The sequence below is a fragment of the Nomascus leucogenys genome, chromosome 5 (genome assembly GCF_006542625.1).
Source record: "Nomascus leucogenys isolate Asia chromosome 5, Asia_NLE_v1, whole genome shotgun sequence".
NCBI classification, from domain to species: Eukaryota; Metazoa; Chordata; class Mammalia; order Primates; family Hylobatidae; genus Nomascus; species Nomascus leucogenys.
In genome coordinates this window covers 83,618,649-83,641,068 of record NC_044385.1, presented here as the reverse complement: position 1 = coordinate 83,641,068, position 22,420 = coordinate 83,618,649, and the positions used below count along the sequence as shown (strand labels likewise).

The 22,420-nt window shown below is 37.6% G+C and overlaps 1 protein-coding gene across 2 annotated transcripts in view; it reads right to left on the bottom strand.

The window, feature by feature from the left end:
* The window catches only part of PCDH17 (protocadherin 17), a 100,311-nt gene extending 79,596 nt beyond the window's left edge, over positions 1-20,715 (bottom strand). The window contains exons 1-2 of one of the 2 annotated variants that reach the window (XM_030813464.1): positions 20,172-20,715; positions 15,713-20,065 (exon numbers count right to left, since the gene is read on the bottom strand). In XM_030813464.1, the coding sequence (XP_030669324.1) occupies positions 15,713-18,277 (2,565 nt within the window). In that variant the 5' untranslated portion in view covers positions 18,278-20,065; positions 20,172-20,715. Of the gene's footprint in view, positions 1-15,712 lie in introns of both variants that reach the window. The other variant, XM_030813465.1, reaches the window with a different exon arrangement.
* Between the last annotated feature and the right edge of the window lie 1,705 nt (positions 20,716-22,420).

Sequence of the window (22,420 nt, the reverse complement as noted above, 5' to 3'; positions counted from 1 at the left end):
TGAATTTTAGAATTGGAAAGGAAGAATTGCAGATTTACTCAACAAAAAGTTAACAAGAGTTCCCTCTGAGTAGTGAATTACAGGCAATTGAACTCTATAAGTGCAACTTTCTCCATTTTCAGTCCACAATTATGTAATGACTTCTTACTATACACTAGACACTGTTTTAGATATTTATTTTAGTAGAATATTTGCAATATATAAGAATTTTTCTTAAAATTGGGAAAAATATAGTCATAATTTTGAGAAGAGTGAAAATTAAACTCAAAGACACATAACATATTCAAAAACAACTTGAAATTATTTTAATATAAAAACATGGATATCTGAATATCAGGAGTTTGTAATAGTTGTTTTTCCCAGGAGTAAAGTATCTTTTTGTAGGGAAACTATTGACTTGCTAAAAATCAAACAGAAGAGGAGTAACTGGCCCTGCAGTCAAACATAAGCAATTCATCCCTGGAGGGTCACTACAGATTCCAGTTCAATGACAGACTAGTTGAAATCAAAAAGGCACTAGACCAGCCGTGCCTGAATCTCAGCTACACAGGCCTACAGGCACATGGTCTCAGTGGAGTAGCTCCATCTCTGGAATATCTGTTATTACACACACACACACACACAATCAAGGGTCCAGAAATCTCAAATGTTTACATCTCATCTGGGCTTGAAAAACTCTTTTTTTTTTTTTTACAAGTTACTTAATTCTATGTTTTGTTTTGTTACATAACTAAAAAAGCTATGTCACCTTCTTATTGGTGTGTTAGACACATTCGTGTAAATATAAAACACAAAGTACATAATTTTCTCCAACAGATAAAAAAGGAAGAGTTGTTCTCTCTTCTGATAGCCTGCTTTCCTCTTCCTTCTTTTCAAACCACATAAATCAGGTTGTCACATACAGCTTGGAAAATAGGGTATTCCTCTCTCTGAAGGTGTGTAAGTTTATTCAAGTAGAGTTAGGTAATTTATAAAAGCTATATACTTATTATAAAAAAGACGAAGTATGAAACTCTTCCCCTAGTCTAATTTGATTTAAGGATCTTGATGCCCCTTTTCTTGGGAGGACAAAATATCACAAATATAAAATGGTGCATCCAGTAGCACAGTGCATGAATAGCTCAAGCTGAAAGCGTAGCAATACGCTCTCCTTCTATTATTGCAGAACTAATAAATAAGCATAATGAAAATCATGACACATTATTACATTATTCTGTATTGCTTCTGTTCATTAAAAAAAGATGAGTGCATTTAAAATAATTTTATGTCAAATGACAGTAAGCTTTGCCATTGAGATGATGCTGAAAGGGATATTTGTAAAGAACAGAGATGCATGGTCTTATGTGGCTTATATCAAAGTTATGATAGAAGTACAAGGGATCTGAGCACTAACTACTTCACACCAAAATAGCTGTAGCATGGTATCCAAAACATGTACATTATTCACATTTGTTATGTGTTTTCTGATATTATGGAGTCAATAAAAAACAAATTAAAAAGCTGTAGGAAAAGCTTCCCTGTCAATTTGCCCTTGGACGGATTCTCCTTTTTCCATTTCCTTGTTGATTTAATATACTAGATTATATTAACAGCACTGGCTTGTAAATAAGGAATATCTGAATCCTATTAATGGAGATATGCTGCCAAAATAATCAGCTTCATACTTAACAAGTTTCCAAGTATTTGGGAAAGCTGTGAAATGGGATTACAAGGTTAAGCTGTGTACCTCTGGCTCATCACTATATAAATATTTCAGAAATTTGATCTCATAGGATGAAGAAACACCTGTCTAATCATGACTCTTTTCCAAGGTACATGAACTTCAGTAAGCAGAGCAATACACGAATGCTGGCAAGAAGTCTTGATCAATTTACATAATGTACTTCCTATATTAGACACACAGTTTTATCATACATCATCCTTCTGAGTAGAGACATAAAAATATTCTAGAAAGATTATGTGGTATTATACTTATACTGCTAAAAGGAATTGGGAGTGCCCAACATTTTAAAACTCAAGATAACCACCTGAAATACTAAATAGTTTCATTGATTTTTTTTTCCTTATATCATGGTATGTGATTTTAGTGAATTGAATGTTGTAAGTATAACTCTAAGGTAATATGAGTCCAGAAAATAATTAATGCGAGGTAGGAATTTGCACATAAAAAAACAATAAAAACTTGAGCAGTCCCTCTAGTTAACAGAAATCTTAATGAAGTTGAACATTAGTTGCTTTTAAGCAGATCCAAGATTAAATAACTATTTTGACTCTTTGTCAAATACACACTTGCCCATTAAGCTTTTATTTTTTTCAAATTTTGTTCCAACAAATAATTGGGTTTTAAAAATGCACTGAGTATGGCTCTTATCTAATTAACTTCAAATGTCCAACTTGAAAATACAGACTTTGAAACTGTTGTCCAAAACGGCAGCTAAAGGTCAATGAATAAAATTTCCAATTATATTTCCTGGGAGCAGATGGGTGCAATGAAACCTAATGATTGAATTTTAAATGCTTTCATGCACCTTTTATCTGTTTTCCAACATGTTGATTCTACCTTAATGCTCTAAAAAGATAATAGGCTTATTACAATTAACCAACTGAAAAGGTATCTCCACTTTCCAATTATTTATATTACCTGGGGATATTGAACCACAGCTCCTTTCCTTCCCTCACCCCTAGAGCCTTTCTATCACCATCCCACACTTTCAAACAAAAAAATCCAAACTGTAGTATCATTAAATAACAGATGTCTCCTTGGCGATTTGATTTCTCTAGTTAAATAATGGATATTTAACATAAATGTCAAGTTTAAGTTCACTGAGACTCAATGGAAAATTTCAAATAAAAATAATTTTAAGAAATTTGTTGACTAAGTTTAACTATAAAGTTTCTTTCCTTATATGATGAACTGATACATTAGCTTACACTGACTTGCATAGTCATAAGTATAGAAAGATTTACCAAGAGGTTAAAAAGATTAGCATTCTATTCTTCAGGAGTAGCAGATGGAGAATTTTATCTCGACTGTATCTTATTAGAGCACACTCTTGCCTGAAGAACCACAAGAGGAAATCATGTGGAGAAGTTTATTTTATTGCTTTTATATAAAAGAAAAATCAACATTTTACATCTTAAAATATATACTCAAGCCTAAATTAAAGGAAATTGAGGAAGCTTTTTATTTTAGCTAATAAAAGTTTCTTGTCTATTAAACGCATTTTTAAAATGAGAAACATACTACTACTCAATCCAATCCACCCCTGTGTATATTCACTATGTAAAGTCAACTATACAGAGCCCAGGCCCAAATGTACATATGGTTAAATATTAATCTGGTGATAAATACCACCATGCCTTATCAATATATTTATTTGAATATTTTTAAAAAGTACACTAGATGTAAATATACAAGGTACTAAAGTAACCCTGTGAAAAGCATATTTTCTGCTGGGATGTCACAGAAAAGAGACCAGAGGCAAGGATAAAAATAATAGAACAGGTCAGCATAAGACATAAATAATAATTTATTTCCTTTTCTTTCACTCACAATCATGTATTTTGGACAATACTTTTAAAATAAATGTTTAAATGACTTTTCAAAGTCTTTTTAACAAATGACATATGCTTTTAGATTATAAGGTTTGATATAAGGACTAAAAAGTGCTTGCCAACTGGTGTATTTATGAAACGTTCAGGTTTTTACCAGCATTATTTGGAAGTTGCACTGCCAGCATATGTCCAAGCTGTATTTTTTAAAAGAAAGCATGTATGATAGTTTAAGAAAAAGTCACAGAAAGAGTAAAATACAAATAGATTATGGAATATTACAGGCCCAGTTTCTGGTTGATGGTGTCTAAGAGAAAACCTGTTCCTGGCACACAGGGCTTCTTGTAGTAACATGTAACCAAGACTTATTTTGACATCCCCCCCGATCAAGATTGAGTAGCACTGATTGCTAATGTACCTTATTTTCAAAAATGCCAAATATTTCAGGGTGAATTAACAGATGGACTTGAACTATTAATATAATGCCTAGACAAATGTGGATATAAATTCTGCATTGAGAACTTCTTATTTGTGGGATAATCTTATATGAAATTTAATACTGTCAGCTTAATCTTTCGGAAAAATTCTCTTGTCTACGAAGGTTGAAAATGAATTCTAAACATTTTTAAATTACATTTCTATGCTTCTTTCTATTTTTCCTTCACTTTTTATTTCAGCTACTCTGACTAATGGGGATAATTGAATTTTTTTATTTTTATTTTATTTTATTATTATTATTGAATTTTTAATATGTTTGAAAACTCGTTCTGCCTAAAACTTTTATTCTGTAAAACCTCCTTATGGTTTGATACGGATTTTAAAATGTAAAATTCAGACAAACGTAACTAACTCTCAGTATAGCTTAAAAGTACTGAATAATAAAACTTCACACGTGCCCCATAAATTTGCACAAATAAAAAAATGAAAAACCAGTAAACGATTTCAATTAATAGCTTTTAAAGTTATTTTATTATTTATTCATTGAATTAATAATTATAGATTAAACACCTCTGAACATTGTGGATGTCTTTTTAATAACAATAGTGAAATGGACAACATGCTGTTTATATGAAGGCTTAGCTTGCATTTACTCAATATTTGCATAAAAATTTCATTACCACATATATGTGACAGATTCTGAAATTTTGAGAAAAATGTTGTGAGTTGGCTTATTACGTACACTTGATAATTTTATCTTCTGATTATCACATGGTAGATGATCTGTGCTCAAGCGATTAAATAGTAAAGTTATATATCAAAAATAAAAATAAATGTAATCCCAAAATAACTGTTTATGGTTTAGATATAATCTCATTTCATTAAAATTATCATATAGAAAATAAATATTTATACTTTATGGAGCATTTCCACAAATAAAGACAGCTTAAAAATTCATTAATATATAGACAAAATGATCATATTAGTTTCTTAATAACTTACTGGGGTTGGGTAATCCTTAAAGCCTTAAAAAATAGACATAATATCAGAAGTGCATCACTCTTAATACCACATAAACTAGACCAAGGAGTGGGACAAAAGATAGAAAGATATGCTACAATCAACACAATTTCCTCTTGATGTACCATTTATATAAGTGTGTGTGTATGTATTATATATACCATATACAATTATATATAATATAAACAAATACTGTGAGAGCTTGATGCTCATAATTGTGAAACTTGATCACCTGTCTTTCTCTATGAAGTTGTAATATTAATAAAATTATATACAAATTTTCATAATAACAATTACAAAAGTGGTAACTATAAATTTAAAAAATATCAAAATATGCCACATTCAAATAAATTATTTACCAGCAGATCAATATTTTAGCATATTTATATTAATATCTTAGACTTTAGCCTTAGTCACATCTAGATTTGAATCCAAATTCCAGCATATATCTGATGGGTGATTGTCGAAAATGACTTAACTATAGAAGTCTCAGTTTCTTCACAAAGAATTCATATTTTTTTAAGTGTATACTACACGTCAGAGACTGCTGTATTATTTCAACTACAGTGACAATCACGATGGATGCGGCTTCTGGTTTCAAGTATTCTACTATCTAGACTGCTTTGAGAAAAAATAACTTAATCTTACTCATAGAGAGTTAAAACACTGATCCAGAGGTTTAACACTTTACAGACTTAATATCATTCATTATTTTGTGTGTAGATCAATTAGATCTTTATTAAGAAAAGAGTACACACAACAACTACAAAAAGAAATGAATGGAAATGAGTTGGGTGTTAAATTTCCTGTTATCCACCCAGTATTAATATATTTTTTATTGCACTTTAAAATCCCTAGGCAACATGTAGCTTTGGGATCACTTCCATGGCTGCTACTGGGTTAGATATTATTTTACCACACTTTTCTTATTACCTACTAGGCTAAGTCGTGCTTTCTCAACATTGCCAAATGGTCTTATTCCCTTTTACTTCAAACTTAACCAGGCAACCAAGGAGCGTGATGGAAAATATTATCTACTCCTTTCCTGAGACATTACATGTCAACTTTTCACCTAAGGCAAAATTTAATGGCTAATTTGTGGATCTTTATTTCTAGAGATTTACTATGGAAAAACTGACATAACCTTTAACCAGAGCAAAACAGGCATTCTAATAAGCAGGCGACACCAAACCTAAAAATGCACGAGGACCAGAAAGATCCTGGCAAGAATTAATCTGCCATTTTCACACATCTGCCCAAGGGAGGTATTGTAATTGCAAAATTTACTCTAAGACTGCTGAGACTCATAGTAATTATGTTTCTTTTTTTTTTTTTAATAGAAATAGCCACAGGTGGTAACAAATTGGGTTTTGAGATGGGGAACTGGGCACGCATTCTAACCCAAATTACTATGTAATTGTCTTGATTATAAAAAATCGTGGAAAGTCTATTGCTCAAAATCAGAAGGAAAAAAAAAGTCTCTATAAATGTATTCTTTGTCTTTTCTAGTTTCTCTCCACTCAGGCATAGTGCTTCATTTGTTGGTATTGGCACATCTGATATCAGAGCCACACCGTAGAACAGACTTCTGCCAAGGATCCTTAAAATGTCCTGTGAGTGGGATTTGTTTAATAGGATGGTTCTCTTATTTCCATCCTTATTACCATCTAGGGATAAATAGCAGCTTTCCTAAGAAGGTCGGAACCTGGAAACGTAGCTAATAATTACTACCCGTGCATCTGCCAACACTAAAAAGTGAAAGATTGTTAATATTTTTTCAAGGTATGCATCAATATTAAAATAGTAACTGTTTTTCTGATATATCTGCTTTTAATAATCCTGTATCTTACTCTATACTTTGGTTTATGACACAGCACCAAAACATTTGTATTGTTTTCTAAAATGATAAATGCATTCTATGCATACCATGCCAAATAACAGTCAATCCCTATCTATAAACTTACTTCTTTAAGTCAGGAATTCCTGATTTAATCAACCAAGATTACAATATGAGGCAAGTCATTGGCCTCTCACAAAAATAAAAAAATTCATTAATATAACAACAAGGTCACACAAAGCTTCAAATAATAATTAAAACAATCAAGCGTCTTGCCGTGAAACTATGGGAAGGTAAGTTTGTATGGAATCCTTAATATACCACAATGAAAGTGATAATAAAGATGGACTAGTGTTTTATCTTTTTTGTATGACTTATAACTGCTCTCATTCACATTCTTAATTCAACAAAAGGACTTGGGATATACTATTTTAAAATAGATGCAAAACTGCAAGAGCAAAATAGAAGGCATAAATTCTGGTGGGACCCAAGAAGACACTATTATAATAGAATTCACCAATATTTAAATGATATTCTGTTTTGTGTTTGTTTTGCTGACAGAACTATGGAAATTGAAGTAATTATTTTTAACATTGTTTCATAAGTTTTTATAACTAATAATTTATATAAAATGCATCGTTAAGCACTTATTCAAGTTTGAACTGAAAAATATTTTCTTTTAAACAAATTGCCTTTTCCAAAATACTAAAATAACTTTTTTCTTATTATATTTTGCTAAAATTTTAAGCATATTATTTCTCAAACATTCTAATGTTTTAATTTCATTTTATCTACTGATAAAATAAGGACATCAGTAAAAATTTCACACAGCCACTGTACACATGTGGTTACGTAATTCTTTTCATGATAATCAAAGGGGAATTGCTTTATAAATTCAGTAATGCATATGCAATTTCTATGTCGCCGTGAAAAAATAGCAAAAATATATCAAGTATTCAGTTAAAATAATCTCAGTATATGCTGTTAAAATATGTTGTGTGAAAAATAAAATGAACTACTTTTAGCAAAGGCATTTGTACTGGGGACTATGATTTTTAAAAGAATGTTGTAGATTAAGGGTGAAAACTACTTTTAGATGTTCAAAACTGATGCAAATGTTTGTACGGAAAATTCAAATTTAAGAATTTATATAAGACATGCATAGTCTGAAATTGTATTATAACAATAAGAAAGCTATTTTGACTCCCATAACCATTTCTGCCTACAATGAATACCAGTTTCATTTTCATTTGATCAAAGCAAATTATTGGAATTTCAAATAAAACCTAATTATTTCATTTATATATTTTAATTTGGGTTTTTTTCTGAATTGGAGACCATGAAAATTTTAGGCACTCAAAAACCCAAATCATTGTTTAGCAATAACTGTTAAGTATTTAGGTGGAAATCCTAGATAATGAGATGTAACAATTCATGACTCAGTGCCTAAATTATATTTTTAAAGTTATTATCAAAAACAGCTAAATGAAATATATCTAAAATACCATAGTTGTTGCAAAGAAATTACTTGTTTAGAGAAGTTGTAAGGTAAGTCTGTAATTGTAAAGCATAGATGCTATGAAAATAGCATCAGAATCTTTCAGAATATCAAGTCATTGTCTAAATTATGTATCAATATAATTTGCAAACATGTAACCAATGTTTTCTTATAAGAGTATATATCTGCAAAACAATTATGCATGTATAGCTTTGAAATTTCAAATTGATTTTCATGATCTAGCTTTCAAACCCTACAAAGGCTGCTTTTAGCTGAGACAGTAAACAAGAAATGGTCCTTTAAATAGTCCCTTTAATGTGTTCCACTAATTAAAAATCAATCAAAAACATTAAAAGTTTAAAAAGTATGAAATATTGTTCAGACAGCATGTATTTCAGAACCAAATGGAAGTTTACAAAATTATATTTATCTTTACCTTGGCATTTTTCATACAACTTAAATATGGTGTATCTCTATTGTATTAAATAGAAACATAAAGAAAATAAGATAATACAGATCGTTAAACATTTCAAGATAACTGAAATAAAATGAATTTCTAATACGATTAAGTTATTTTAATATATTCCACTCCTTTAATCAGACCAAAGTCTATTTATGTAGATTACTTACATCTAAAGTGTCATTTATCCAACCTGTATTTATCTTTTGATCACAAAGCTTGTTAACTTAAATGGTCTTTTATTGTTATGATTCGTTTTCCCGTAATTATGCTGTTTAACTGCCTTATTTTTTGAATAAATATATGCAAACGTGCCAATCATATTCAGCACAGTTATGCTAGATGCTCAATGAACTGTAAGAACCATTTCAGTACAATAAAACTGCTTGGAATAGATCCGTCAAGGCCTACAAATACCAGTAATCAGAATGTCACTAGGACCAGAACAAATAGAAGTATGTCATATATATATATATTTATATATATATATATTTTTTTTTTCTCTCAAACACTGTCTGAAACCAATTTTATAGGCTATCCCCGGAAGAACTTGGTACATACAAGCAAAGGATGCCACCCACAGAGCCACAATTTTTCATCTGTATTTTGTTATGGTTTTTATTTTTTTTTGCTTTACCTTAAATATATTGATCTTAGTATTTCTACAGTAGCAAGGAAATAAAAGCATGCTTCTGCCTAGTCACAGTAGGGATGTTGATGTCATTAAGGACTTCTTTATTGTAGATAACTTATTTCAGAAGACCAAAGATAGCAATATATCATTGTCAAAGCTAGTGGTGAAAGCTTATGACTAACTGTAAAATACTGTATGTCATTGAAGAAAATTATTATTACTAAAGTAGGTTCACAATAGGTTAATGTAGGTCTGATGAACTTTAAAAGTGTTTTGTAGGTGGGTTGCAGAAGTCACATTATCTTCAAAATGATAGGCAAAAGGAACTTTACCCTATTCTCTAACTAATATACAGTCATTGATTGAAGGAATTCAATACACAAAAAATCCTTTCCTAATGGGTTTACTAAAATACAACCTTCAGATAATGCCCTATGGGATTTATTAAACAGAAGTACCACGGAGGGGAATACATTCTAGTGCAATGACTAATATTGTAATTATCGGGTGCATTTGTAAGAATTTACCCACTATTGAGTGTATTGCAAGACTTCTCAGCATTAGGGAGTTAAGTTTTACTTCCTAACTGGCATGGGCCCAGTTATAGTGGCTTCTTCTTCCTCCTGTCGTTGTTTCATCATCAGGCTCACAGCATACATTCTCACATGCTTCCAGCTCTCCTGCCATCTTCTCAAAAGAATCAGGAACTTGGGTGAGATTTTTGTTTCTCTTCGTCTACATAGGCTTCAACCTATTGTCCACTGAAGGCCACTTGTTAAGTCCCCCCGATCTAGGGTCACTAGCTCTATTTTATGGGACTTCAAATTGTTTGAAACTTTAAAACAGTAAAATAAAGTTTCAACATATTTTCAAAGAAAAATAAAAGCGTGAGCTGTTCCTTAGAGAAGAAATACTTTTGAACTAAAATGTATAAAATTGGACTAGTATCTGTGCTTGAGCAAGTACTTACATACACTACATTGAAAATATAAAGACACATACATTTATACACATACTTAAATTTACCAAAAAATTATTTGTATATTTTTATACATATAGGCATAGACAAATTTCACTGCAATAAATGCATGTGAACCTTTATTAATCTTAAATATATTTTTTCTTAATGTATGCCCTTTATATTTGTAGATACATTTCTATTGTGTTACAGTACATAAGCAGAAAGCAGCACTAACAGTGAAAAACTTGAAACCTGAAACCCAAGAATAGTCCTGAAACATGATAAAATATAATGCTATATTTTTAAACAGGATTAACTATTACCTGAAATTTTTGAAGGTTTTTTCATTTTAAAATATGTGTATTTCTTAGTTTTTTGAAGAGAGATGATATTTGGGATTATTTTAACCTTATATGAAAATCTGCATCTATGCACTTGAAAAAAGTGAATAATATATGTTATAGCATCAACTTTGTGGAGAAAACATTCTGGAAAATTTGGGGATTTTGAGTGTTTTGTATGTTGAACGATATAGTCAAAGGTGGTAATGTAAATTTTTTCATGACTGAAATAGTATATTCAGGTAGTTGAGATAACAATTTTAAGGCATACTTTTCTATGCTGATGTTTTCATGATCACACACAGCCTTAAATAACATGAAGATGCCAAGACTAAAATTCCAAATTTTTTGGCATATACTTACATATGGTAATATTTATTGAAATTATAGAACTCATGCAACTCAAGTAAAATTAAAAATTATCTTACTCCTGACATTTTCAAAAGAGTGAAGGATTATAATCTCAATACAAGAATGATAAAATATTACCTAGGTTGCATTTTGAAAATTTTATCGAAAACCAAAAGCTAATGGAATCAAGAAGTTAATACCTTACAAAGAGTTATATTAGTTAATATTAAAAACAAGATTCTCTGGTTTCTAGCTTTATACTTTCTGTGTTTTCATTTATTGGGAAATAGAGAAATGCCACATTAAAATTGGAGCTAAAATTTTCATAGATGCATATAAAAATAAAAGTAACAATATAATAATGGTGATAACAATTTTTGGATTTTTAGGGGTTATAAACTCTTCTCCAAAAAAAACTCTAAACATTGAATATCTGATTATATTTTAAATTAAGTTTATTTACTTTACACTACTTTTAATGCCTGATAAAACAGAAAAAAATATGTAATTATTGTGTACTCTCAAGTAGGAATTACTCATTCTACCTTTTCAAAATATTTAAGAAAAAGGATGAGCGAACTAAACAATCCAGAAGGCACACAGTAAGAAAGAGACATTCCTTTCCTACTCAAGATACCAGAATGCCTATAAGTAGAGATGTATATATAGTTTATGGAAACTAATGCATATACTAATTAAACAGCTGTCTTAGAATAAAAATCATAGCAAAATATCTCCCAAATTATAAATACCAAAATAAATTGTTCACGCACTTTGTATTTGTTACTGAAATCATTAATAGGCTAGAGTATGAAATTTGGAAGATCACGATTTTGGGAACTTTTCTGAATAAGTCCCTATAGTGAAGATCTTCTTGTACTAGAGCAAAGTGGGAATAAAGGCATACAGTGGATAATGTTGCTATTCAAGATGGAGTCTCTTTTCACCTTTTTATTCTGCAATATTGAGTTTATTGTTTACACTATGATACTTTAGTCCTCTACACTTCAATATCATTTTTATATATTTGGATTAGCTTTAGGTATTTACCATATGCTTAATTCCCTGTTATTGAAAAGGCCATGTACATCTATCAAAAGGATTTTATCTTCCTAGCATAAAGACTCTAAAGTCAACCCAAATGTGAATCGTTTGAAATTGATTTGTAAAACATGGAGTAAGAATGTATTCCTTTTCAAAATTTATTTTAGTAGATCTTATTCTGCTGGCTCAATACATTTCCTTCTATGAGAGCATATTAAAATGACTTGTAGTAGTGCTACAAAAAATGTGAAAACACAGATGTTCAAACAAAACTGGGAAGTCTCCCATCAGTGAGAAGTCCCCAGCCTCCTCCTCTCTTTCCAACAAGGCCTTCATTGAAAACACCTGTTGAGAAGTCACCCTGAGACTTAGCACTTAATTCTTGATAAATCACGATAAGCAGTTATTCTTGAGAACTAGTAATAATCTCTTTACTTGACTTTGGATTTCATATTAATACATAAAATAATTCAGATGAAAATTGCTCCTATAAAAAGTGCTCTTATAAATTTGTATGAGAATCTATTTGCCTTATGTACTACGAAACCTGTGCTCCTATTCTTCAAAATCAGTTTTATACGTTTAAAAAGAATTACATATTTAATTATAACTGTGTTTTATTATGATTCACACTATTGTGGGTATTTAGTTGCTAATCTATTGTTTAAACAATTTATACTTTAATTTTTCTGAGGAACTTGAAAAACACCTGAAATCAAATCTCTTCTCACAAACACCACTGTTTCTGTATCAGCTTATATGAATGCTTAGCATCCATACTCAGTAAAAGTACTCCTATGCCCAAGGAGAACCTACAGGCATTAACCTTAACATTTTAGGCCCTTTGACCCACATAAAATGCCTTGATACTTAAATCTTAACTTTAGCTATAATGTGAGCCTCATAAATCATAAAGTTCCTAAATTTCATATCACCACACTGTACCAGTGTATCTCAACACGATTATGAAATTCTTTTCCTTCCATCAATAGAATACATTGTACTTCCAAACAGAACACAGATGCTATAAAATAAAGATGGACCAGACCTAGCAGCAGTTAGGCCAAGTGCACTCTGTGGATTAAAATTCTACCTTCAGAAATGCACGTGAGATTAATAGTGTGTTTCCTTAGGGTGCTGTATTACATATATACACTAATAAAAGCACCTGAAACAAGATTATGGGATACCTAAATGCTTTAATTTAAGCATGTCACTTTAGCACAGTGTGTTTGCGACACACTAGTTAAAAAAAAAAAAGACTGTTCCTGTAGTTAATTTACTCTGCTCCCCATAATCAATATTGAGATAAACCTGATATATTTGAAAGAGAATTAACATATTAAGAACTTACAAAGCATCCTTTAGAGGAATACAAAAACTGAATTAAAAAAACGTTTAAACAATGCATGTTGAGGATATTTCTAGGGCAGAAGCAATATGGGAAAATTAGCCACTGTGCAAAACATTTCAAGGACTTAAAACAAAAACATAGTTTGTGTCTTTATGACATGAATTAAGAATCTAGAAGAAAGGGAATGTTAAAAAAAGTTTTCCCTTTGCATTCTGTGTGTGTGTGCACACGTGTGTATTTGCTTTGGCTTGAGTTTTACTGTCAATGACAGGAATCATTATCCTATTCCTCCTTAAGCAATGACCACCTTCAAGAACAGCATGGTGCAATATACTACAGGTATCACTATCTCTCAAAACCTCTGCATATTTCAATCCAAGATTGTTCCCCTCTAGTCTAACCAAGGAATCAGGCTTGTTGAAAATTCTGCACCACCTTCACTTTTACTGGAAACTAAATGAAAATTCAACTCACAGCACTTTAAATGGAACACTAAGCATTAACCCTCTGTGACATCTTTGTAATTGTCAATGGTAAAAATATAAGAAAGGTATTTAACATATGTGTATTTATAAAATGACTGTAGCAAATCTTTAAATATGTGTTTTAATATTTCCTTCTAAATACGTATTGATTATCATAAATACCAGTTTTACACAGTCACAGAAAGACTTTCATAGAAACCACATTTTTTTTAAAGTGGAGAATTTCTTTTTCAGTTTTATATAGACCTTAAAAAATTATGATTACTGATGTACAGTAAACACTATTAGAAGTGAGATTTAATATAACAATTGATATTTTAATATTTAGTAGTGTCAAGTGTGAGATTGTTTTACAAGGACATTATACTATTATATGAAAATATATTTTGCTAAGTATTAATATTTGATATACTTATTATGTTAGAAAGAATAAGATTATGAAATTTTACTGCTCCATTTTAACAATAAAAACATTGAGTCAAGTGTCATCAAAAGTTATTTGCTTTTCAAAGCATAAAATTATGAACAAATTATGTTCACTTGCCCCAAACTAATCTTCCTCTCGAGGTGTCACTTTCAGATTCCACATACTGCTCATCCAGGGTAATTTGTTGCAACATACAATTATAATAAGCAAGAATTAAGTTTTTCTGTGACACAACTCAATAGTAGGTAGAAGAGACAAGACAATGACTAGACATGGTATAGTCACCTGCTGCTGTTAGAATCTATGTCCAGGCTGGGTCAGTCATTTAGTTTTGTGATATTATCAATAACTTTGAATCATACTATCTAATATATATTAAATATCACTTAGATATACATAAAATACACACTATGCAAACTAAATGCATCCTGAATTCATTTTGGCACATCAAGTGCCTTCAGTGTAACTTTGCCTCCTTTTTTCAGTAGCGCAAAATGAGCCTCTGGTCCTCTGCTGTATTCCTTTCATTCCTCAGTGACTCCAAGAAACAGATCACGATAACCACAGGACAAAACAAATACAAACTTTTCATAGATAGTTACTAGTCATTATGCAGAGCCTGCATGTATTCAGACTTTTCAAAGTGCTTCAGAGTACAACTCACATTTGAAAAGCTTAAGCTGTATTAATGCATTATGCTGGAGTTTTAGTATAATGGAATGATGAAGAATAAGTGAGATTCATGTTCTTTAAATCACCTTTAAAATATAAAACTGACTTTTTAAGGGGTGAAAAGTTAGTTCAAACTGAATGAACTCTGAAATTCTGACTGGTTGTTACTCTGTACTTAAAGAAGTTAACTTCTTAATACTTGGGTATAAGTTTCTTTCATTTTTGGCATCATTTAAAAAAACGGAATTAAAATATTTTCAAGACAATTAACTAAAACATTTTTTTTTCTGCTCTGGGAATTCCTTTTTATGAAAAGAAATGTAAACCAACAAATAAAAGTAAGTAAAATAAGCTATTATGATTGAACACTGCTAACATTTTCAAACCTATAAAAATAAATTTTAAAATGAAACAGGAGTAAGATATTTACGTTTGGTAGAGTTTAGACTATTTACATGGGAGGGGTTATGTGTAGAATGTGATGTATACACAGTGTCAAAATTGTAAACCGTTTTCATTTAATTTTCTTTTCCCCTCTCACTGCTGCTGGCAGAGCGGCTTGCCCTGTTCCAAAGGTTTCAGGACAGCTCCAAAACCAGCAATAAAGTGAACTCCCAGTTATGCTAAAAGTCTCCTACCTGAATTATGGACATCCGAGTGGCAGGGGTCTCGCTTGCATTAGTCCCTTGTCCGGTGAAGCTGGTGTGGCAGCCCGCGTGCCCCTGAGGGACAGTCAGGTTGTTGGAGGCCGGTTTGAGATACATCACCTCCGACCGGGGCGAGCTGAGGGGCAGGCGGGTCTGGTAGTCGAAGTACATGGGGGAGGTGGCCAGGGAGGGGCTGCTCACCACGTTCATGACGTTCATGGCGTTCCTCTCCTCCACTTCGCTCTGCACCAGCATGATATCATTTTTGTTGATCTTCTTCTTCTTGCCCTTGCCCCCGCCCAGCTGCGGGTGGCTGTACTCGGCGATGCGGCAGTTGTAAGTGCGGATCTCCTTGTTCTCGCGCTTGCACTTGACGGCGATGGTGATCATGGCCGCTAGGAGGATGATGGAGATAGTGCTCAGAGTCACGATGAGCGGCAGCGACATGTCCCAGTGGTGCTGCTCGCCGTTCACCCGTGGTACCCCCTCGGGAAGGGATCCGCTCACCGAGCGGATGATGAGCTTGGCCACTGCGGACAGGGTGGGCTTGCCGTGGTCGGTCACCTTCACCACCAGCTCCACCACGGGCGTCACGTCCTCCCAGAAGGGGTGCAGCGTGCGGATCTCGCCGCTGGACGGGTCGATCTCAAACAGGTGGTCGTCGTTGCCGTCCACGATCTCGTAGGTGAGGCGCCCGCTCTCGCCGAAGTCGCTGTCTAGGGCGCGCACGGTGCTCACCAGATAGCCCAGGCCAGCGTTGCGCGGCACCTGCAGCTCCGCGGTGTCGTTCTGCAGCGTGGGGAGCACGATCACTGGCGCGTTGTCATTCACGTCTAGCACTGTCACCCTCACCGTGGCATTGCTCTCTAAGTGCGCGGGCGCCCCCGAGTCCTTAGCAAGCACCTTGAACTCAAAAGCCTTGGTCTGCTCGAAGTTAAAAGAGCGCAGGGCGTAGATGGCCCCGTTCGTGGGATTCACAGACACATAGGTGTAGATAGACACGTCGCCGATGTGCGAGGGCAGGATAGAGTAGGATACGGTGCCGTTCTGGCCTAGGTCGGGATCCTGGGCGAGCACAGAGCCCAGGTACTCTCCTGGGATGTTGTTCTCGTGCACCTGAAGCACGTAGAGCCCTTTGGTGAACCGAGGCGGGTTGTCGTTCTCGTCTAGAATCTTGACCGCGAACGACTTGGTAGAGTTGAGGGGAGGAGAGCCCCCGTCCCGCGCCACGATGGTCACGTTGTACTCGTCTTGTGTCTCGCGGTCCAGCGGGCGGTCAGTCACCACCGTGTAGAAGTTGTCGTAGTTCTCCTCAAGCTTGAAGGGGACGGAACCCCCGGTCCCGCCCAGGCCCCCGCCGCCGCCCGTCCCTCCTCCGCCCAGGACCCGACACTGCAGCTGCCCGTTCTTGCCCGAGTCCCGGTCAGTGACCCGCACCAGGGCGATGACGGTGCCGGGAGGGGCGGCCTCGCTCAGCGCCCCCTGGCGCACGGAGACGAAACCGATGGACGGCGCATTGTCGTTGCGGTCGATGAGCTTGACCGTGACTTTGCAGTGTGCTGGGATAGGGTTAGGCCCCAGGTCTCGGGCCTGCACGTCAATCTCCAGCATCCCGTTTTCCTCATAGTCCAGGTTGCCCTTCACACGGATTAGGCCTGTCTTGGGGTCGATGGAGAAGAGCTCCCGCACGCGGTCAGGCACGTAGCTGCTGAAAGAGTAGAGCACTTCACCATTGGGACCCTCATCGGCGTCAGTGGCGTTCAGATCGATGACCACTGTGCCCAACGGAGCGTTCTCAGGCAGTTCCACCAAGTAGGATGGCGCCTCGAAGACCGGGCTGTTGTCGTTGGAGTCAATCACCTTCACGTTGATCTGTACGGTGGCGGAACGTGGAGGCTCGCCACCGTCCAGGGCAGTCAGCACGAGCGTATGGTGATTCTGTTGCTCGCGGTCCAGAGCCTTCTGGATGACCAGTTCTGGGAACTTGGTGCCGTCGCCGCGGGACTTAACATCCAGTCCAAAGAGGCCGTGATCGTCGCGCGTGAGGAGGTAGGTGCGGAGTCCATTCTCCCCGGCGTCGGGGTCATGTGCGCTGGTGAGGGGGAAGCGGGTGCCCGGAGCAGCGTTCTCCGAGATGTCCATTTCGATCTGGTCCGAGGAGAAGGAGGGCGCATTGTCGTTGATGTCCTGGATCTCCACCTTGATCATGCAGATCTCCTTGTCGTTGGCGAACACCTCGAGGGACAGCTGGCACTTGGCATTGTGGCGGCACAGGGACTCGCGGTCGATGCGCTGCTTGGTGTAGAGGAGCCCGCTGTCTGCGTCCACGTCCAGCAGGTGCGGTGCAGAGTTCTCCAGCACCCGGTAGCTACCCGACTTGCTGCGCCCTCCGCCGCCGCGCTCTGCCGGCGGAAGCCCAGGCTGCAGTCGAGCATCCCTGCCGATGTTCCCTATCACCGTGCCGGCCCCTTGCTCCTCCGGCACGGAGTAGTTGAGGTTCTTGAGAGTGAGGGCAGGGGCCCATAGAAGAAAGCAGCAACAGATGGAAAGGTACATCCCAGACCTGTAAGGTGGGGGCAGGAGCAGCCGGACTGGAGGGGCCAGCGAGGGAGTGCGCGCCAGCCTGGGGCTCTGGCGCAGCGTGCGCGCGAGACGCGAGCCACAAGTCTATGGTTCCTTTTTTCCCTCTGCACCCGAGCTGCGGCACCCGGTGGTCTCTCCTTATTCTGCTCAAGTTCCCTGAACCTGTTGATCTACAGCATCCGCACTGGGTGAGAAGCTGAGGCGCAGCAGAGCTGCAGGGGCTTGGAGAAAGGCGGCGGCTTCCTGCGGCTGGGGATGAGCCAGAGGTTTCTTCTCTCCCGCCTGGACTTCGGGAGGCTCAAACTTGAAAGATGAAACAGGCGATAAGAAGGAAATCTTGTCTGGGAGAGATGATAATGAGCTAAAGAATCAGTAGGTTTTCCTCGCTCCCGTTAGGGTGCTGCAAATCTACTCCCGCCCGGAGACTCCCGAATACTCTTCACATCGAGTGGGGGAGGGAGCAGGGAGGTGTGTCTCTAAGCAGATCAGAAAGTGAAATTCTTACTTGCTGCTCGCCTCTCGTGATGAAATTGATGGGGATGAAGAGCAACGAAGACAGAGTCACAGATATATTTTGAAGCTTTCCCAGCGCACCGTGAAATGTCTGCTTGCTGCGCGGGCCGGTCTGTTTTCAGGCAGTGTTTTGCTGCATTTATAGATCTAATCTTGCATTGCTGGCTGAGGCAGCGGCGGCGGCGGACTGCATCTCCCAGTCAAGCGTATTTTTTTTTTTCCTCTCTCTCCTTTCCGAGCAGCCAAAGGGAGGGGAGGAAATGCAGCGTAAAGAACTAGTGTCCCGATTTGTAGTTTCCTCTCCCCACCAGGCTCCTCCCTCTCTTCCTCGGAAAAGGCTCCCCCCCGAAATCAAGAAAGCCACAGCCTGATCAGCATTTGCTGTGTGAGTCTATTGGGAGTGGGGAAATAGAGAAATAAATCTTCGCCTCTGTTCGTAGAACACACTCTCTGTTTTCTCTACGCCAAGCCAGTAGCCTCCGCTACCATCCCATCCTCTCCCCGCGAGCAAGGACTTCTCTCCAAGCAGTTTAATTCCAGTTTGCTTTTCTTCCCAGGCGAAGGGAAATCAACAGGCAACTCATGGACGTGCAGATTTAAAGGGGGAGGGGGAGGCCGAATAAAAAGGAAGGGGGAGCCTCCCTCCCAGTCCTTGCACACACACTCTCCCTGTCTCTCGCTAGAAGGGAAACAGTCTCTGCATTCACAGGGCTGGGCTGTCAAGTGCCTCTCTTTTCTTTCTATTCAGCATCTCCTTCCAATAGCCCTGCCTCCCAGTCCTCTTCATCTAGAAAAGAAAACCTTGGCGAGGAATAAAAGTGATGAATATTTGAAGCAAATAAAGTACGTGTTTTTTTTTTTCCTTCAATTTTCTCTTATAGTAGGAGGAGTGGGCTGGATGAAAGCAACACATCAAGGTTTGGCGTGAAGCATTCTGCAGTCTCTTTCAGTCTTTCTGGGCGACTCAGGGAGGGCAGGGGGTGCAGAGCTGCGGCCGCGGCGGTCCAGCCAGGGGCGCCCACCCCGGGGAGCTCCTTCCGAGGGGATGTTAGACACAGGTCTGTCTACACATTATTTCGGGTTCTGGAGGCGCCTCGACATACGGGAATGACACATCCAGAAATGCAGGTGTTCCGATCTGCCGGATGAGTCAGAAGCAGCGGAACGAATCGTATTCACTCTCGCCTCATGGTCCTCCCTTCACAGACATTAGTTGCGGCTTCTTCCTAACGCTTTCTCTGACTCAGTCTATAGAAAGAAAAACCAGATTCATGTTTTGGGGGAAAAAGAAAATGCAAGAGAAAGGGATGGAGGGAGGAAGGTGAAGCTGAATCTAGCAGCACTTTTACTCTACCTCTTTCTGCCGGAGGAGTCCGAGGTTCTGGAAAACAAGGCGTCTGCTTTGCTAGGTGTATTGGTTTATTTATTTTGTTTATTTTTTTAAACCTTTCCTCTTGGTTAGGCGAGAGGTACCCCGAAATTTTTCAGAGTCTTTGAAAAGGAAAAACAAAATCAGGTTTCCAGTAATTGTTCCCAGCTTAGCCTCGCATCATAGTTCAAGATTTTCCTCTCAATTTTTTCTATTCACAAAGTCCAACATCGGTGTGTATAGTTAATTGTGCAGTCTGTTGTGGAAGTTTTATTTTTTTCTTTTAATTCCTCCTTTTCTGTCACGGGTGGTCTCTTTCAGTCTGGTGTCTGTCGGGATCACCCCACAGTCTGAGAAAGATGTGCGGATTTAAAAGCAAATAAATCCATCTCCGCAAGCAAAGCAGCGGATGAAAGGAAAGGTGAAAATTCAATTCAACAGTTGGAGTAGCGTCTCCCCAGCCGCCTTCCGCCGCTGCCGCATCCACTGGGCTCGCGATCCCTGCTCTCTCCCCAGCGTCTCTTGCTGACTGACTCTATTCACCTCACGCCGCCGCTTAAACATTGATACTGATTCCCTGCCAGCCAATCCGAGCGAGGAGCAAGGCCCTGCCTTCTCGGCCCGCGTCCAATGGGAGGCGGAGAAGAGGATGGCGGGGGTGGGGACAGGAGCCCCGGCTCTTCGGAGTCATTGATTAGATCAGTTAGATGGGGAACCAGTCCGGCTAGCGGAGCCCAGCGCTCCGCCGAGGCGGACGCGCCCCGGGATTCGCCACCGGGTCTCCCGGGCCTTTAACTACCGGGAGTAGCTCTTCCAGCGCCTTCCTTCGGAAAAGAGAATTTATAAAAAAAAGTTTAACAGCGATTTAATTTTTCTGTGGTCCTACATACACGGGATCGGGAATCGCAGCATGCTTGCAGGATAAGGTAGCTGCGGTCTGCCTAATGGGTTTCTCTACACACACTCTCACACACGCACGCACACACGCCCTCGCCGCACACACGCCTATGCCAAGGGAAGAGCAGCCCTGACTCCGCGTGGACCCATCTGAATGAGGTGCGGAGGAGTGTATGTGGGTGTGTGTTAATGCGTTTCCACGGGCTGAGATGTGTATTTCGGTGAGTGTGTGTGAATTCGAGGGCGCTCGTGAGCCCGTTTCTGCCCGCGCTGGTACGAACATGCCGCAAGCAACAGCAATCAATATGTAACTTTCTTCATCCTCGGAGAAAAATCAGCTGTCCCCAGGCACCCATGCAAGGAAGGTCACTTGATTATGAAAGTGTTTCAGAAGAAAAGCAGACTCCCATTGAAAGAGAGGCTATGTCTCTTAAGAGGAATAGAGCCTCTCCTATAAGGAGAAAGGCTCACTGTCAATACAAGATTTGTAAACTCAAATCTGGCTAAATACTACTTAAGGTTCTACCCTTTTTGGTCATCCTTCCTTACCATCTCAGCCCAGGTTCAAGGTAAAGTGGATATCCACCTCCCTACCCCCGACACACACACACACACACACACACACACACACACAATAGTTTTGGTGTTTTGTTCACCTCTATTCTTGTTATTAAAGTGTCACATTGCAATTTGATTTTTTCTCCTTAAGATGAAATAGCCATTGGTAATGGCATTTTCCAAAGATGCATGAAAACAAAAGTATAAAACATGAAGGCCAATTATTAGGAGCTCTAAGATTCCTGTTTTGTAAGCCATAACACACACACACACACACACCACTAGCACACACTACATACACAAGCACACATACACACACCGACTCCTGATTCATCTATTTATTCTCCAACTTCATTTACTAATCTCAGAGACTTTTTTTTCCCCTAAATGTTATCACAAACATCTGCAACGGGAGACTGGTTTGCTAGTGATCCAGCCGTTCTGAGAAAGAGTTAAGAATAAAAAAGAAAATTGAAGTATTGAAATAGAAAAGGTGAGTGTTTTGATTGCTAGAGTATTGATCGCAATTCATAAATACTGAAGTTAAGTTGCCATTTATAAATTGTGAATGACTAACATGCAAGTATGTAACATGAATCATTCAGCCTTCAAAGAAAATCAAATCCAAACCAATTACAAGACAGTTCTGAAGATTTTTATTGGGATAATTGCTTAAAGATTCAGGTATAGGAGCTATTTCCTGGAGTATTCAATGAGATAACCTACAGTCTGAATTTGCAGTCTGATCTGTATCCAAAATTCGCCACTCCCGTAAGAGA